Genomic DNA, 18,743 nt, shown 5'->3' with positions numbered 1-18,743 from the left:
TAAGCCTCAGGAAATTCCTGAGTTATTTTCTTTTATTCTTCTGAGGAGGTAGACTTGATCACCTTTGTATCCAGAAGCTTCATTGCACTTAATGCAGCTGTTTTCATCACCTCCTGCCCAAGAGGAGTATATCCTAGAAGTGCCAGAGTTGGACAAGAGCGCATTACCCCTGTGATGCTTACGCAAGTTAACCTTTGAAGACTCTGTACCCTCTTGGCAGCTGTTTTTTGTTCTGCTTTCGGCCACCACACTAGAGTAGCATATGTGACCATTGGTTTCATTATGACTTTGTAGATCCAAATAATCATTTTGGATTTCAGTCCCAATTTCAGTCCAAAGATTCTTTTACAAGCTCCGAGGGCCTTTTTTGCTTTGAATAATATGTTCTCAATAAGTGGGTTCCATCTTAGTCTTTTTTCCTGGACTACGCCTAGATATTTGACTGCATCAGAGTGTTTATCCTGATACCTTCCAGAACAGGTTAAACAAGCTGAAAGTTTCTTTTCTTGGTAAAGGTTATCATACTTGTTTTTGATGAGTTAATCCGTAGACCTTCCCCATGACACCAGTTGCTTATAAAATTTAGGGCTTCTTGAGTGATTTGTTTATTTATTTTTCCACTTGACCATTAGCACCAGGTCATTGTAGACTTATTCCCTCTTTTCTGCTTTTGTTAATAGATTATCAACCACCATTGCCAGACAAAACTCCTCCCTGGGATCATTCTTACCGGGCCGTGATTGTGGCAAATTCATCCCCAAACTTTGCTGTTACTCGTCTACTCTTTAGGAGGGCCTAAAAAGCCCTTTATTAGTGTTTCTAGATGCTCAGTTTTATATTTAAACTGTCCTTAAAAATATAATTTTGTGAAGGGATAAAAGTAAGTAATTATGTAACATTTAAGCTTTTTTGCAACATAATATAAATGTAGCTCATGTCCTGCACAATCTTGAGTCCTTTCTGGCAGTTTTTTCTAAAGTTTCTGAAAAGGTTGTGTACATTCAACTTATGAACTACTTAGAAATCAATAACTTATTGGATAAGCAACAACATGGTTTTAGGAAGGGGAAATCAACGATTACTGCAGGCATTGAATTTATTCGATCAATAATTGATACTATTGACGAAGGTGAAAAGGTAGTTGGAATTTTCTTAGATCTCTCTCTCGAGCTTTTAAAAGCGTGTATCACCCAGAATTAATATTGTCTCTTAATAATTATTTAGGAATCCAAAATAAAGACTGTCATGGTTCAGATCATATTTAACAGAGCGAAAGCAATGTACTGAAGTAGAGCATACATCTCCACAATTATAAAACATACAATTATAAAACAGTTGGGATGATAGGCCATGATAGGACGTAATTTTTAAGATATCCAGAGACCAAGCGTCCCACATGTGAGCCAGACATCCCCATAGACCAATAAAAAAGTATCAAGCCTCTAAAATAGACCAGTGATTTTTCATGGCAATAATAGTGGCATGCAAACAGCGGCGCAAATATGGGACGTCAAGTCTATTTGAGGTGCCCCGAGCGGCGCATATTTGGGACGCCGGTGCACGGGAAGAAACCGTGCGGCTCATATTTGAGCCGTCTGGTCTGTGGGTATACGACTTTTCTTAACATGGTGGTAGCGAACGTGTTAATGGTATTTCAACACAACAAATTTGTGTTTTTATTCAACAGTATTCTTATTATGTTTTACATTCTTGTACATGATGTGCATTTCATGAATAAAGACTTTTTGAATCTTGAATATAGTGAAGTTCAAACAAAGATGTGTGGTCGTGTTGCAGATCCATCACTAGAGAGCACGGTATTTGACTCAGACAGTGAGAACGAGAGTGACACAGTGCCTGAGGGCCACAATGCCATCGTGAAGCTGGACGACTGGCTTGTGTTTCGATTGGACAATGAGGCTGCTTCGCTCGTTCATCAGCTGAGGCTCAAGTGGCACACTCTGTTGTTCAAACGTCTTAAGAACTCGAGCAAACCTTGGACACCAGTTAGTTTTCTCAACTAATTTATTCATTAATTCTTACATAAAAATCATTGATAGAGAGTAAATTGAAGTGTGAATGAAGCCACATATTAATCACTATGCCGTGATATTAGAAAACAGATTGTGCGAAAATGTAGTGCTAACTTCCTCCCCTTATGTTATGGTAGTATTGAGTTTTCGGTCACGATGAGAGAAAGTGGTAATTATTTAGCAGCCTTCATGGAACATCACGCACGATTGTGTTTTATGTTTTGTGCAAGTGATATTTATTTATTTGTGTGTTGTGTCGTATAATTATAATTTTATGACAAAGTCATCCACCATCACGGCTGCTAAGCTCCGACGAACCTTCAAAACATGTCACAATGAGACCACATGCTGACCAGATGGATTGACCTAATCCAATGATACCTATTATTTTAGTTATTTATTTTTATCACATCACAATTAGAAATTATAAAGGAATAAGATTTTCTTCTGCTTTTCAAATTCCTTAAAACTCTCTTAATAAAATTGGTGGAACAAATTGTATGCATATACAAAACTTTAACTTTTTTATTGAAACATCATTTTAGTGTTACTATAATATGGTTAATAATATCGAAGTAGAAGTGGTGTAGTTTTAATTTGTTTATAATTAAATAAATCCCTAGCATTAAAAATTATACTTTTCATCATAAACTATGTTGCTAGAGTCCTATTTTTTTAAGTCGGCTGGTTTCTTTTTATAATTATCTAAATTAATTGGCTTACTTGTGTAACATTTAGTAAATTTGACTGGCTATATGAATATTGTAAAGTGGAAGTAAATTCAAAGATTCGTAAAATTATGAATATCATTAATTCTGTTGACAATTTTAAGTTTTCGATCGAAACTGTAATTCTATGTTTTTCTAATATTATTTAAAGTCTGTAAAGGAATAATTATGAACAGTCTTAGAAATAAAAGTAACATAAATATTCCTGCCCATTCTAATATTTTCTGATTTTTTTAAGATATTGTTTTATATTGGCATAAATTTTTTAGTAGTCTGAGGTATCCTTAAGTACAAATAACATCACATCAAATTTATTACTTTTTTAAATTTAAAAACAATTTATTATGTATACAACAGCAGCATTACTTTCTTATTGGTGATTGTAGACACTGCAAATTATATTATATTGTGCAATAAAAGACCTATTTATTTATTCATAGGGTCTTACAATGTTTTATTAATTTCATTGACTTATTTTAGTAAATATTATTATGGATTTATTTAACTCTTTCAGGGCCAGTACCAAATATGAGATGTTGCAAAATTTTTTCACATATCATATCCGCTTGTAACTAGTCAAAAGTGCCAGGCTAAAATTGGCGATTTTGCAGTCTCTTAGATTAAAATTTATAACTTTTCATAAAAATTAGAGAATGACCCAAAAGTTGCACCAAATTACTCGTATAGATATATACAGTACTATCAACAAAAAATATATAGATGTAATTTTAAGTAATTTAAAATTTTAAAAAAGTAATGTTTTAATAGATTACATTAAAAAAAATTATTTTTTTTATTTTTTTGTAAATAACTAAAAAAGGAAAAATAATTTTACTGTGGGAAGCTATTTTATTATATTGTACATTTAGAAAGGAACAACCATACAAAATTTTGTGTTATTTCTCTCATAAATAAATTTTTTATGACACATTTTGTATAAATACGCATAATTGTACTTCGCAACAAGTGATAAAGAAGCTGACTCTTACACTGCAAGAAACTTAAAATAAATATTCACATTATGGATGTACCGGTAAACAGATGATTGTAGGATCCATAAACAGTTTCAGTACAGTTAAAAACACTATTTACCAAGACATATTTACCCAATTTTATTTGAAATTTATTTACACTTTTTCTATTTACAAAATATGCTACTTACAATTTCACTCCCGTGAAATCGCAAATTGTCAGTCATTGTAACTACTACACACAATAGCTAAGCACGTACCTACTAACACTACTAATATTTATAACCACAAAATAAAATAATGAAGAAGAATCCAGCATACAATAGTACGATTACACTAAAGCATAAAGAATTAACAACAATAGATCGAGTCAGCTGATAATGTCACGTGACAATTACGAAATAAAAATGCATAGACCTCCATAATAAAAATGATATTCATATTAATTATCTACAAATATACCAGGAAATAAAGAAACATAAAACTTTAATCATTTGACGTCGTATTTATTTTAAAAAACGACGAATATTAAGGCGACTATATACTGCCGCCTGGCACTTTTCGCGTATGTCACCGACAGCAATATATTGCTGCCTGGCACTTTTCAGACGCGATCTATGGCGGCAATATATTGCCGCCTGGCCCGGAAAGGGTTAATTGTACTTAATGATCCCTACCTCCGATACTTAAGAAAATATAAATATCTCCCAATATAATGTAAGATACATAACATCGCTTCACTATCTGCCCAGGCATAATGTATGCCTTTACATATTAGTCATCCAAATATTGTAAAATATTTTTTATATGATTTTATTAATCAAGTCTATGATTCTGTTACCAAAAACAACAGACTAAGGAGAAATTATTGATAGTTTAGTATGCGAAAAATTCAAGCCACTGATACAATATACACTCATACATTTGTGCAAATGTCTTTTAAATGATGCGCTGGACACTATATGTTACTGCTAATAGAGCAGATTCATGTTTCACATAATCCAGAGAGTAACCTTTAACCAGTGATGATGTATCATCTGCAAAGAGGACAGACTCATGGCGGAGGTTGGATGGAAGATCATTAATCATAATGGCAAATAGGAGTGGCCCCAAAACAGACCCTTAGGGAACTCCTCTAACCACTTCCTGCATACCAGACACCTGATCCCCCATTACAACCACCTGTTTTCTGTTCACAAGGTATGAACGTATAAGGTTTAATTCTTTGCCCATTACACCATACTTAGAGAGCTTTTTAAGCAGTATTTTATGCGATATAATATCAAAAGCTTTTCTTAAATCTAACAAAGTCAATGCCAAGAAAGAATTTTTTCAAATGCCTTAAGAACTTCAGTAACAACCTTTTCAGCTGCATCAATGGTAGACTTGCCAGCTAAAAAACCAAATTGTGCATTCGTAAAGTAATTATTTTTTACAATAAAAGAATATAGTCGTCTTTTGATAGAGTGCTCAATAATTTTAGAAAAAATTTGTACCAGAGCAATTGGTCTAAAATTAGCAACATTTTTCTTCTTTTGAACTGGGATAACTTTAGTAACTTTTAAACTTTTAGGAAATATTCCTTGATCTAAAATTGTATTTATTAGATACGTAACAGTACATACAATTGCTGACATTATACACTTTATCATCTTGTTTGAGAGACCATAGTAGTCCTGTCTAGTAGAACCTTTCAAGTTAGAAGTTATATGTAACATCTCTGCCTCTGACACTGGATCCCAAGGCCTGTCTAACATATGGGTTAGATTTTATTTCGTTGATATTATTCATATAGTCAATATGACTATGCTTTTGTACTCTATGCAAATCTTACCAGATAAAAAATACCCTTAATCTCATAAAAATGTTTTGTGTTCTGTCACATTCAGTCCCATTTGACAAATTGCTTTGTTATTCTTTTTCTTGTGTAATCTACGAAGGTAGTGGACTAATGGACAAGTTTACATCACTATCTGGGGAAAATACAGTGTGTTCGATTGCATATCTTAGGTAACTGTCAATCCCACTAATATTGTCAAATACCATTTGATTTATTCTTATTTTTGAGAGCAAGTATTATCCACTACCGGCTTGCTAGACCTGACGTAGCTTCACCAGAGCCCCGTTAGCCGTCTCTTTGAGCCGTTGCCCGTCCCTCACGACGAGGACGAGGGGTTGGACTTTGAGGGACAGGGAAAGGAAATAACAAAGACGTGTTAGTTGAAGGAAAAAGACTTGAAAAGGTGAAGAATTTCTGTTATTTAGGAAGTATCATAACAGATAGGGGCACAATAAGAGAAGAGATAGGAAACAGAATAGGGAAGAGTGGAAAGTTTTTCAATATGGTGAAGAAGATTGTGTGGAGTTGGAACATTGGGAAAGAATCAAAAGTATTGATGTATAAATCTTATTTCCAACCAATTTTATTATATAGAGCAGAGACGTGGACGTTGACTAAAAATGATTTAAGCAGATTGCAAGCTGCAGAAATGAGATTTTTAAGAGGGATAGAGAAGACTACAAGAAGAGATAGAATAAGGAACGAAATAACCAGAGAGAGATTGAAGGTAGTTTCACTGCAAGAGACAATGGAAAGAAGAAGAATACAGTGGATGGGGCATGTGAAGAGGATGGGAGATAATAGAATGCCTAGAATAGCACTGGAGAAGGAGGAAAGAGGAAGAAGACCAAGAGGAAGACCGAGAGGAAGATGGGAGGACCAAGTGTGGAAAGACATAGAGAGAAGGGGACTACAGAAAGTGCAGGTGGAGGAAGAGGAGACCTGGAATGACAGACAAAAGTGGAGGAGGCTGTGTACGACGACCCGTGATAACGGAAACGTCAGATGATGATGACCATTTGATTTGAATTAAAAGAAAAGAATAATGACAAAATTATTTCTTTCTCAATTTATATGAAATATGTTCTTGTAACTAAGTGATAAGCAAGTTTGAAATAAATATATTTTAAAATCAAAACTGTAATTATTTTACGTAATTAAATGCACAAAAATTTAAAAGTTTATTTTTTTATGGTAATGATAGTAATTTTATTTTTAATCTTAAAAAATTAAGTGATTTTGAAGATTTTAGAATAAAAATTAGATTTCTTCTAGAATTTTGGATAATTTTTATAAAACTTTGAAAAGTATCTTCTTACTATAGAGGTTTTGAACAATGTTGTGTGAATAATAAACTTATTTCCAATATAAGTATTTTCTACAAAGCATCTAGAAAATACTAAATTAAATAAATATAATATATTTATATTGTAAAATAAATATTATTAAATATTATTTGTTGTGGTTAATTAAATTAATATTGTAAATTTTTAACTTAATCCACTTGTGCCAACTTCGTACTTAGTGATGTGCTTTAAATTGTACTGACTAGCAAGTGCCTACATCCACATTTGAATACATTGGTTAGATAAATTTTGAATTTCTTATTCTCCTACACTCAAAACACACATGTAAATCTCATCATAGCAATTTTTTTATTTGCTGATAAATCTTACTTCTTGTTACCTCCATCTTGGAAATTTAGGACTTATCCAACAAGGACGATTTAAAATGCTAACAGACTTACTTAATAAAATGTTAACAGACCTAATTGGAATTTTTACTAAATTGTTTTACTTTTATTGATTACAACGAGAACTAAACGATGTTCTTTGCAGCTCAATCAACACTGGATGAAACCTGTAACTATTCTCAACATTCATATTAGTACGTTGATATATAAATATTTGTTACAAACATTTATCAAAACTAGGATGTTGAATGTGTGACGCTCTGTTATAGGGTGATGAAGCTATTGTCAACACGCTAGTCAGTGTGCTCAGTGCAGAGGAGCAGGCTCTAGGGTTGGAGCAGCCCCAAGGAGTGGGTCAGAGGCCACGCCCTCTCAACATTGACTGCTACCCTCAAGGTATGTTAGTTTTGGTCATTGTGAGAAATATTTGAGTTACTTGTTATTTTAAAAGATTGTCTTCATACCTTTCAAGAAACAATTTTAGCATGGTTTCCAGCAGGGTGTACCCACTGCTTTAGCTCTGTAAGCCTCTAAGTTTACCCAGCAGGGATCACTTCTGGCTGGTTTATACCTTCCAGTTGAACCCACCACTGGGCACAACAAAAACCGATGTGTCACTTAAATCTGGGCAACCTTATAGATGTCCAGGAGCGGCACATCACTAACCGCAAATGTCGAGATTCTGGAGTTCATGGGCAATTCGATAGGTCTAGTCTACTTTGAGAGATGACTGTTGGAGTTGGTGGGGTTTGTTCCCTAATCTCAGAGGTTCTTGCTAGCCTCAACAAGGGTGTGTCACCCCCTGCCTACTTTGACTGGAGAGGCTGGTTCATATCTGGCCTCCCCTTCTTCCAGGGAGATAAAAAGGTCTAATATCAGACCTTTCCTTTTATGTGTCTAATCCAACAAGTTTTACTACATCCACCAGGAAACTTTTTGACAAGTCTTTATCATAATTCTTTCAGAGGTGTTAACTTGTTCTGTACACTCAACAAACTACAAACAGCTCTGCTGCAAAACTGCTGCTCTGATCTGACTGCAGACAATGTTTTCATAAACAATTCAAAATGACAGTATTTTTCGTCCGGGGATGTGGTGCACTTGGGTGTGTCACCCAAGGATGAATTTTGTTCTCCATTGCTCTTTTTACTTTATATCAATGATCTGAAGTGTAAATTAAAAAATCCACAAATTAATATGTTTGCTGAGATATCTGTTCTAATCACAAGTAAAAAAATTTAAACTCTGAGGAGCTCCAGTAATTTAGTACAGACTTAATTGCAGAGCTTTTCAGAGAAAATAGGATTTTGATAAATATAAGTAAGACTAGAACAGTTCATTTCAACAAAAACTCCTACAATATGGAAAGATCAAATATTAAAAAAATACATCAGCACCCATTCTTAGTATTAATGTTTGACAGTAATAATTGTAATAGTAAAATAGATGACATGCAAACAAATTAAATTATTAAGGGTTTTATTGCTTATCATGAGTGCTTCAATGATAAGATTAGAGCACTACAGTTATCATATTTTGTAATGGATTTGTGACTATCAAACCCTCTATTAGTTAACTTATAAATGCAGTGTCTTTCTTAAGTTATCAGCAGACAGGGATATCTTATTAGGTTTTGAATGTTGTTAATCATACAAAAAGTTAAGGCCTTACATGAGAAAAAAATACTAATGAACCATCATCACTTTAAAAAACAGAGCAAGTAAGACTGTGACCCACTAAAAGAAGCACTGCCTAGGTATAGACACCTTTCGTTTGTTTTCCAACATTGGAAAACAAGAATACAACAACAGCAATACTTCTGGACTTAAGCAAACCGTTTGTCTATTCGGATCATGAACTGCATTTCAATAACTGATTAATTTAGGTATACTCAATACAGCAGCTGATTGGGAGGAGAGCCATTTAACCAATAGGTAACAGATTGAACACATACTGATGTGGAAGTTGAAAGCATTCAAAACAATAACATTTCTCATAATATGAGAGAAATGTTATAAGATCTAATCCCCAGTCTGTTTTAACCTTACACAAGCAGTGAAGGAAGACTCAGTTTGTGTACTTTATTCTCAGTTGGGGTAAAAATGTTTGTTTTTAAGTTTTCTTTTTTTTACTTAAATATTCTAAATAAAGTTAATTATTACTACTTACAACAAGTAAAAGAATTTTCAAAAGTTTCATGCCATTAAATAATTGTGGATGTATTCATCAAACACTCACTATGTAAACAATGTATCATTTTGACCGAAAAATAGTCTTGTGTATTTATTTATTTATTTCCTTCCAACGGTCAAAAACCAATTTACATTTATTAACTTATAATAGATGATTAAATCATACTTAAACAAAAGGGCCAAACCAAACATGCAACTGGACTCTAAATCAGATCTAGGCATAATTAACGTATAAATAATGTAATAAGAAAGTATAAATTATATTAAAAATTAGTGAAAGTATATAATAAATTAGTGATAATATTAACTTAATACACTACTGTAAGGTGTGATACCATATGGAGAAACAAACAGACAAACAATAACAGTGCAAATAAACTATACAATTATCAACAACAATGAAAGATAAACTTTAAATGAATAACAAGAGTAAAAAAATATTAACATTAATGACTGATAGTGGTAAATAAAAAACTGAAAAAATAAAAAATATTTAACTTCAAAGCATATTTAACTTAAATGCATGCACATTACTGTCTAAGACGTGACATATGAATAAATAAAGAGATAAATAATAACAGTGCAAATAAACTATATAAAGTAAACAACAATGGGGAAAATACTGTAAATAAATAACAAGAGTAAAATATATATAGGTACCAACAGAGAAAAAAAAAACTAGAAAAACAACAAATGCAAGCAATAAAATGTAAATATATAACCAAGAGGCACAGTCGTAATTATAAATGTGTAACAAAAAACAAGCAGAAACAATAACAGAGCAACACAACAAGAATAATGGGGGAAAAGTTATCAGACGATATGTAAGTCATGACAGGCTAGTCTCAACTCTCTCCTGAAGGCATCACAGCTCATATTAAAGAGGTCCAGATGTCTGGGGAGATTGTTTGCCAGGCGTTGAAGACGTGGAAAAGCACTGTGGAACATGTACTGTGTGGTGTAGTGCCGCCTTGCAAACAGCTGGGGGTGTATTGTGTTGTCTGTCAGTTATGATGGTAGTACGATACACATAAAGATGCACAAAAGAAATTCCACAGAATTGAAGTCGATCACCAGATAAACAACTTTGCCCCCTACAGATCTGTTCAGGACTTAACATTCTCTGACCAACAAATCTTAGTTCTACTGGCTAAGCGCAAGCCGTGACATCCTAAGCACAAGTGATATCCCTCTCCTCTATAGCTTTAAGTTCGGTCCCCTCCAATAGCTTGAGGCTTGATCCCACAGGCTGTAGCTTCATCAGTCCAGCATAGGATGACAAATCCATGTTTAAAGATGTAGGAGATATAAATGGACTTGGAGCCTTCTCATTCTGGCAGCTCAAGGATATTTTGATGAGCATTCTCATCTGATCATCAGTCAATAATGGCTGGAAAATTAGAGGACAGCAGTCCAATCCTGATACCAGATGCTACTTTCTTTTAGCTAGAAAAAAATGTGGTACTTTAGTCTTAGCTCACTTGGATGACAACTGCAAAGGAGCAGAATCCTCCAAGCACTGCCTTTTGTAGAATTGGATGGTCCTGGGGACCCCCCCCCCCCCCAAAAAAAAATGAAAAATGATAAGTATTACATGATAGGAAAGAAGCCAGTCAGTTCAGCTCAGCCTGATAGGATGTGATAAAAACACAAGAATTAGATGAGACAATCTCCAGGTGCGCCCAAACTAAAAAACAGTTTGTAAAAGAAGAGAATTGGCTGTGATAGTGCTTTGAGAACGAAATGACTTGGCACATGTGTAGGAGTATGGAGGCTCTGACACTTTGCAGCTCTAAAATTACTTACTTTTGAATGTAGTTTCAACCTCCGATCCTGTGAGACAGCCAGTCGAATGGTATGGTGTAACAATGTACACTAGCCAATTGCACATCTCTTCCACTAAAACCTCATGCATTGCTGAGAATCCAAACCTCACTTGTTGATCTAACAACAAGTAAACATGGTTACTACAATTAAATCTCCCGTGAAGTGAAAAAGTGTTATTTGATTTTTGCAATCTGAAGGACTAAACAAAGCAGAAATTCATAGAAGAATGTCACAAGTATATGGTAAAAACTTAATGAGTGTGTATAATGTGTAAATGTGTACGAAATTTAAAGATGGATGAGTTGGTGTTCATGATAGAGACCAAGGATGCAAATCTGTCACAAAAGAAGACCTTGATAACAAAATGATGAAACCGTTAAAAGCAATCGGAGATTTACGAATTCAGTGAAAATTCTCTACATGTGAGAAAACTACAGTGCTCCACCATGCTTAGAGATCATGTCAGAAACATTGTAATGCACTCAGTTGACTGCCAATGAAACTGCCACTTCATCTGTTTATAGGTGTCAAAACGATGTAAAGCTTCGTTTTGAGCTTCTTCATCGCTGACTTTCTTTGGGTCTCTTCAGACGAACATGACCTCAGAGTCAAGTCTGAGACAGCATGAGATAACCAGACGCTGCAATAAAAGGAAGGAGAACTGGAGCTAAATTCAACATTCAAATTAAAACAACACTTCCTACCATAGCTACGTTATGTGTTGGTTGATTAGTCCATCCAATAAGAGATAAAGGGAATATACTTAATATCCTGTTAATATACTTGTCTCAGGCTAATAAATTATTGAACTCAATGTGTAATTATTACACATTGAGTTACAATTATTGTATAAGACATTCAGTATTTTGTAATTAATGTCATTGTTCCATAGCAAACTTTCTTAGCTTTATCATGATTAATAAATTGTTGAATGTTCTTGTGTTCAGTAAGAAGACCATGGGAAGAATTTGATGGCAACCAAATGGCTGAAGATGGGAATGCCTTTCTATCTACTATTGAAAACTCTGGTTCTCGCTTCATGAACCACCACAGATATCCAGATTCCTCACCAACTAAAACTAATCAAGACCAAGGTAAAAAGTCATGTTTCACTCTAATCACACATAGTATACATACGAGGTGGTATCAGAAAGTTCTCTGACAGTACTCACCTTTTTTATTGACGTGCCTGTACAAGTCTGCATGCCAGTGGCCTCTGCCATGAATTTTATTTTGTATTCTTCCTACAATGTATTCTTGGATTGAATTAAATGTGAACATCTAAAACTGCAACCAGAATTTTGAATCATACAATTCTATTGTTAAAATATCTAATGTCATTTTTGTGAAATCATCTTACTTCAATTCCTTTAGTTAGACTGATATAACTCAGAGCAGTTACTTTCCCTGTGCATAGTATCTAATTTTATGTGTACAGTATAAAGTTTCAAAGAAACTCTTTTAAGTACCAAACAAGTCCCGGCCAATGGTGATGGTTCAGAATTCATTTATAATCCGTTGGTTCCTAGGTTGTGTCTAAGAGGACTTCTTCTTAGACCTAACTTCAGCTGCTTAAATGAGACATCTGACATACATTTCAGAGTTAAAAGTATGGATACAATCTGTTTAGTTTTTTATGGATAAAGATGGAGGGATGGAACTTGGGACACATTTCTAGGAAATAGAAGTGAACTTTTTAGTCACTGTTACAACTTTGCCCATTTCTCCAAAATGGGATTTTGGGGGGGGCTCAAAGTTTTTAAACGTAAAGACCCATTAAGTGACTTCTCACTTGAAAGGTCTTGATAATTGAAGAATAGTGGAAATTAGAGCTTTATATATCTCATTGAAATTAATTAAGTTAAAAGCATGGATGGATCCTTCAATGGACAAAGATAGAAAAATGAAACTCAGGACACCCCTCTAGGAAACAAAAGCTAACCATTTCCCCAAAATGGGCTTTTTGGGAGGCAGTTTAAAATTTTTATATGTAAGTTACAGTAGCACTAGTAATTACAATCATGTTAAGCAATAAAACGGCTAAAACTTAGTAATGTGTGTTTTTTATATCAAGTGTTCAAACTGCCATCCTAGGACAGTTTGACAATGTACAAGCCTGTTGTAGAAACTTGAAATGGCACACTATATGGATTCACACAGGATTGTTTGAATTTCCACTACTGTTCTGTCCCTAAGGTCATAAATGCACTGGGGTTTCCATTTTATAGACGTTGTTTGTAATGTGACTTCACATAAAGTAGTCAAGTGAAGATAGATCTGGCAATCTTGGTGGCCACTCGATACTTCTTCTGCATATCCAGCGAATTGGAAAAAAATGGTTTAAATACTCACGGACATGCAGGTCATAGTGTAGAGGTGCTCCATCCTGCTGGAATCAAACTTCATTAGAGTTGTTGGTTGCTACTTGGATAAATCTGATTTTTTTTACATTTCCTGGTATACCTCGACATTAACATTTCCATCAATAAAAAAGGGTCCAACAAACTGATCCCTCACAATGCCAAGACAAACATTTTTCAGGGTGCTGGGTATATTACTCTCTTACCCAATTTACCCAAATGAGGGTTAACATCAGCCCAATAACGAGCATTGTGTCTATTAACGTTACAGTTTAACATGAAAGTTGCTTCATCTGAGAAAGCAATGTTGTTTAATCTAATTGTATTATTATAAATGTTTTACATTATTAGTTCACAAAATTCTACTCGACGATCAAAATCGTCCTTACTTAGCTCATGAACTAAAAGAATTTTGTATGCTTTATAACAACTATCATGTAAAACTTTACAAACTGATTGATATACACCTAATATTTGAGAAACATCTCTTGTTGAGGCATGATACAGGTTTTTGATTGGGATAATTACCAATAAATAAATTCCGTACTTCATTGTAAGATCTCACCCAGTCTCCATAGCCTTGCATCATCAGGATCATAATACACTCTTGTTCACTTAAGCACTCCATTTCAACTTAAAGTATCATAAAACAGTCTTAACTTTTTTAGTACCAACCAGAAACTGAACATATACTGGACTTCATCAAAACTGATAAGATAAGGAAGGCCTGCCCTAAAGCAGGTAATAACTGTAAAACAGGTTTGAGGTTGTAAGAAATTTGGTTGTTTATTGAAGTTATTTACCTTCTGAATGTGGATGTTCATGTTTTGCCTCAATTAATTTCAATAGGCTGCCATTTTGTACTGGGCTGAGATAAAAAGCTCTAGTTTCCACTGTTTATCTTCTATTATCAAAACTTTTCAAATGAGAAGTCACTTAATGGGTCTTTACATTTAAAAATTTTGAGCTGCCCCAAAATCCCATTTTGGGGAAATGTACAAAGTTGTTGTACATTTGTTGCTATAGTAAATATTATTATTTATTTATATTAGCTTGTAATCAAATTGAAGAGTGACGTTAATGATTTTGACTTAGTCTATTTTATTTATATTTTTATACCAATTGAAGTTTGATAAAAAAACACAATTATACACAAAGAATCTCAACCGTGAGAACTTCGATGCTCTCTCAAAGTAAGATTGATTCATATGTTGTGCTGTGCACTATGACAGCCACACCAAGTGTATATTTGGCCAGTAACAGGCAACTGGGTGTAGTAGTACAGCAACTTACAGGTATAAAGTAGATCTACACTTTGCCATAGATACCACCACCATACAGAGCTAGGTTTCTTCAGAAGTACTATCAGGATAACTGAAAAAGTTCATAGAACTCTGCTAGATGTCACAATATGTCAAAAAGCCTAAGCTCTCAGTGGTAGCTGAGCCTTGCTCTCTCCTATGGGACCAAACAGCAAACTCAGCACACACTTGTATAGCAATCTTTTGGCACACTTTTCAACAGTGAATCTTAAGAACGGTTGAGATTGACTCAGTTTAGGGTTGAAAATTATTAAAAAGTAATTAAATTTGAGTAAATGCGTCAGTAAATAAAGTGAGTTTTGCTAGTATCATGTGGTTCTGGATCCCACTGGACCAGAAGAAATTCCATTACTATGACAAAAATAATAACTCGCCAAAATATTGGGAGTCTTAAAATTTGTCTGGAAATATTATAATATTTTTAACACAACACAAAGTTAATCATTTTAAAAATCATAGTTCAAAATATTTTACTTCTGTGTTTTAAGACAATCTGATCAGAAGGTAATGGGATATATGAGAAATCTTATAGAATTTAAGTTCAAATGCATTTTCAGAACCGATAACTGTAAAAGTTTTGATCAAAATAATTGAATACATGTTTGTTGTATCAGTGTGTTGTGGTGTACAAATAGATCAACACATGTACAGTGCCTTTGGCTTAAATAAATAAAATTGTATAATAACTTACTCAGTGCTAAATATGAAAAGTTTTCAAATATAAACTTATATTCTTAAAATAGATTATTACTGTGGACAGGCCTAAAACAATCTAGAAAGTTCATGAAGGTTCAATCATTTCATATCATTATGGAATTATTTCGTATAATTTATTACAACAAAGGTTAAAATGAATTTTGTGATTGAAACTGATAAAAAGTTATGTAAATATGAAGAATGTATTTTATTCATTGGTATAATTATCCACTGTGTATTAAAAAATAATTTTAAAATGAAACAATGAATATTTATTTGTATTTGGTGAATAATAAGAGGTCCTGAGCACTCTAGAGATAAAGTTGATAACTATTTTGTTGCTAATAGATAATCATGGAAAACCATAAAGTTTAAAATATATCTGTACTCATGTCAAGAGATGAGTATGTGCTGTCCTCCCCAAACCCTTCACTGTTTGAAAGCAATAGACACATTCTTGACAGCATCTGATCAGATGAGGGACATGTACCATCATCAAACTCAATATTGCCTATGTTGATATTGAGCTTCATGCAAAATTTCAAGTCTATACCTAAATTAGTTTTTCAGATATTTTGTGATCAAACAAACAGACAAGTGAAACTTTTTCAGCTCCCCGAGTAATATGCTTCGCTAACGTTCAGGCATGGCTTTTTGTATTAAGTATTAGACATTGGATATAAAAAATAATTTAATGGTAGTTTAATCTTCAATATTAAGTTTTTTACATTTTTTGTCACTGTGGCCTATTTATTTTAGAACACTCATCAGATTGAGATCTTAGTCATTAGGCAACAATGGTGCAATAGACATGGTCTCTAACTTTTACAATTATGGTCAATTATTACATCTTAAAAACTATTAATACTCATACATCTAACAGTATGGATTCAACAAAAACCGTCAACAACCAAGTACAGTACGTCATAACAAGATTAAAACAACAAAAAGTAATAAATTCACACAAATAACAAAATAATAAATATGTAATACTAATTAAAATCTTTAGCCACTAATATCACAGACCAGGTGATGTCAATGTTGTAAAAACTCTTCTCTTAGCCATTTGCTTAGAATAATTATAAACCTATTAATAGTAACTTCCCATGTATATTCACGTAACTTATTAAATAATGTAATTTTCATGTAAATACAGCTCATTTTTGTTTTCTGTAATCTTATTAAAAATTGGTCAAGTATACATCTCTTATACTATTTACTTGGTATATTACACTAAACCTATGTACATCTTGATGGTTTTGATAATGACCTATTTTTTTTCTAACATTCAGTACATAGTTATAAATATACATACAAGGTCTTTAAAAAATGGTAAGCACTAATTCATATACTAGTAACTATTAATATTTGTAGAAATCTTATAATGAAGTACTCAAAAATGTATCAAAATTAACGTATATGTATGTTGTGCAACAATTTGGGATGCAAGTATTTCAAGCCCCTTTTAAATAAACCCATGATCAACAAAAGTGTCTCCATTACTCAATACATTATTGTGTTATCAATGACTAATAACTGTTCCTATCAGTGACTCATGTCTTTCCTCTTGAGTCAGCTCAGATATCAGTTCATAATTCTCACATCAGTGAAGTAGAATGTAAACCTGTTTCAGTACTTATTGTATGGTTTTAGTTATTTCTTAACTATATTGTCTTAAATACCAAAAATAATGTAAATGTTATTTTTTTAATGAACTTTCATATATTTTTTTAACTCGGAGGGAACATTAACAAACCTTAGTAATGGAAGTTGATGCAGATTTACCATACCATGTCAAATATTTTTTAACAACCACATCTAAAAATGACTGTTTCTTTGTTTTGGAGTCAGAATCCGGACAGACTCAAAGAATCGGAGCAAAGAAAATCTTTTTATGTGCACACAGTGAGCCTCTACGACACATGCTGGAAGACAGTGAGTTGGCCGAACAGAATGATGTCAGGGTTGTGGATATTGAGCCTGTAACTTTCTGGACTTTTTTAAAATGTGTTTATGGAGGGAGTGATACTGTGATACCAAAGCTTTCTTTTGATGATAGTGTCAACCTATTATATGTACTGGAGAAATATCTAGTTAACGAGATAAAACCAAAAGTTGTGTCACACACATTACAGTTGCTACCATTGGAGTTTGACAATATATTTTGTGCAGTGTCAAATCCAGTTTGTTTTACAGATATCGAATTAGAGAAAGCTATTATAAACATTATTAAATGCAATGTGAATGAAATTTTATCTTCAGAAAAGATCCTGCAAATTAATTCTGAGGGTTTGTTACAAATTGTGAAAATGAAAAGTTTGAATATTAGTGAGACGGATGTCTGGGATGCCTTGGTGAAGTGGGCAAAACACATTACCAAGTCCACTGACGGAGAGGTGTTGAGAATGCAAATACTATCACATCTTAAGTTTATTCGTGTATGTACTTTCACTTATGAAGAATTTTGTGAAAAGGTCATCTCAACCGGCATATTGACATACCTAGAAGTTGTTGAGATCTGCAAATATTTCAGTTCAGGTGTTGCACCACAGTTAAAGTACATTTGTAACTCTACATTTTCTAGATCTGAGAGTGACATCTTACAAAAATCATATTGTTATATTATAGATAACTTTGAACCTGTAGGTACTTACAGAACTTTTCAAAAGTTCACATGGAACGGTTTTTCTTGGAAATGTCGTGTTGGGAAGCATGAAAATTACTTATCGGCACATCTGTGTTGTGAAGGAAACTCTGAAAACACGTCTTGGGAGATTCCTGTCACTGTTGAAATGATGTTCATCAACCAAGAAGACCAATCAAGTAGGTGTTATAGACATTCAGTAACATTTTGCAAGGATAAGATGAGTTCGGGACATGACCAAATTTGTAATTTGTCTGACCTCACAATTAAGGGACCTTTAAAAAACAATACTATTACTTTTATGGTGCATTTAAAGAAATATTAAGAAGAGAACATTGAAGTATTTGCTTAGTAACACTGATAAACAAAGTTAGGCATTTATGTGAATCACAATAAGATATATTAAACCATAATATAACATAGCAAACAAATCAATT

The 18,743-nt window shown here is 33.4% G+C and overlaps 1 protein-coding gene across 1 annotated transcript in view; it reads left to right on the top strand.

Annotated features, from left to right (window-relative positions):
* Nucleotides 1-18,743, top strand: part of LOC124354333 (3'-5' RNA helicase YTHDC2-like) — a 97,279-nt gene that overhangs the window by 61,245 nt on the left and 17,291 nt on the right. The window contains exons 22-26 of the mRNA XM_046804704.1: nucleotides 1,798-2,006; nucleotides 7,535-7,661; nucleotides 12,232-12,378; nucleotides 17,514-17,644; nucleotides 18,215-18,485. Coding sequence (XP_046660660.1) covers nucleotides 1,798-2,006; nucleotides 7,535-7,661; nucleotides 12,232-12,378; nucleotides 17,514-17,644; nucleotides 18,215-18,485 — 885 coding nt within the window. The remainder of the gene's footprint in view (nucleotides 1-1,797; nucleotides 2,007-7,534; nucleotides 7,662-12,231; nucleotides 12,379-17,513; nucleotides 17,645-18,214; nucleotides 18,486-18,743) is intronic.

Source organism: Homalodisca vitripennis, chromosome 1 (genome assembly GCF_021130785.1).
Source record: "Homalodisca vitripennis isolate AUS2020 chromosome 1, UT_GWSS_2.1, whole genome shotgun sequence".
NCBI lineage: Eukaryota > Metazoa > Arthropoda > Insecta > Hemiptera > Cicadellidae > Homalodisca > Homalodisca vitripennis.
Note: the sequence above shows the minus strand (reverse complement) of the source record. Positions and strands in the feature narration are given on the sequence as shown.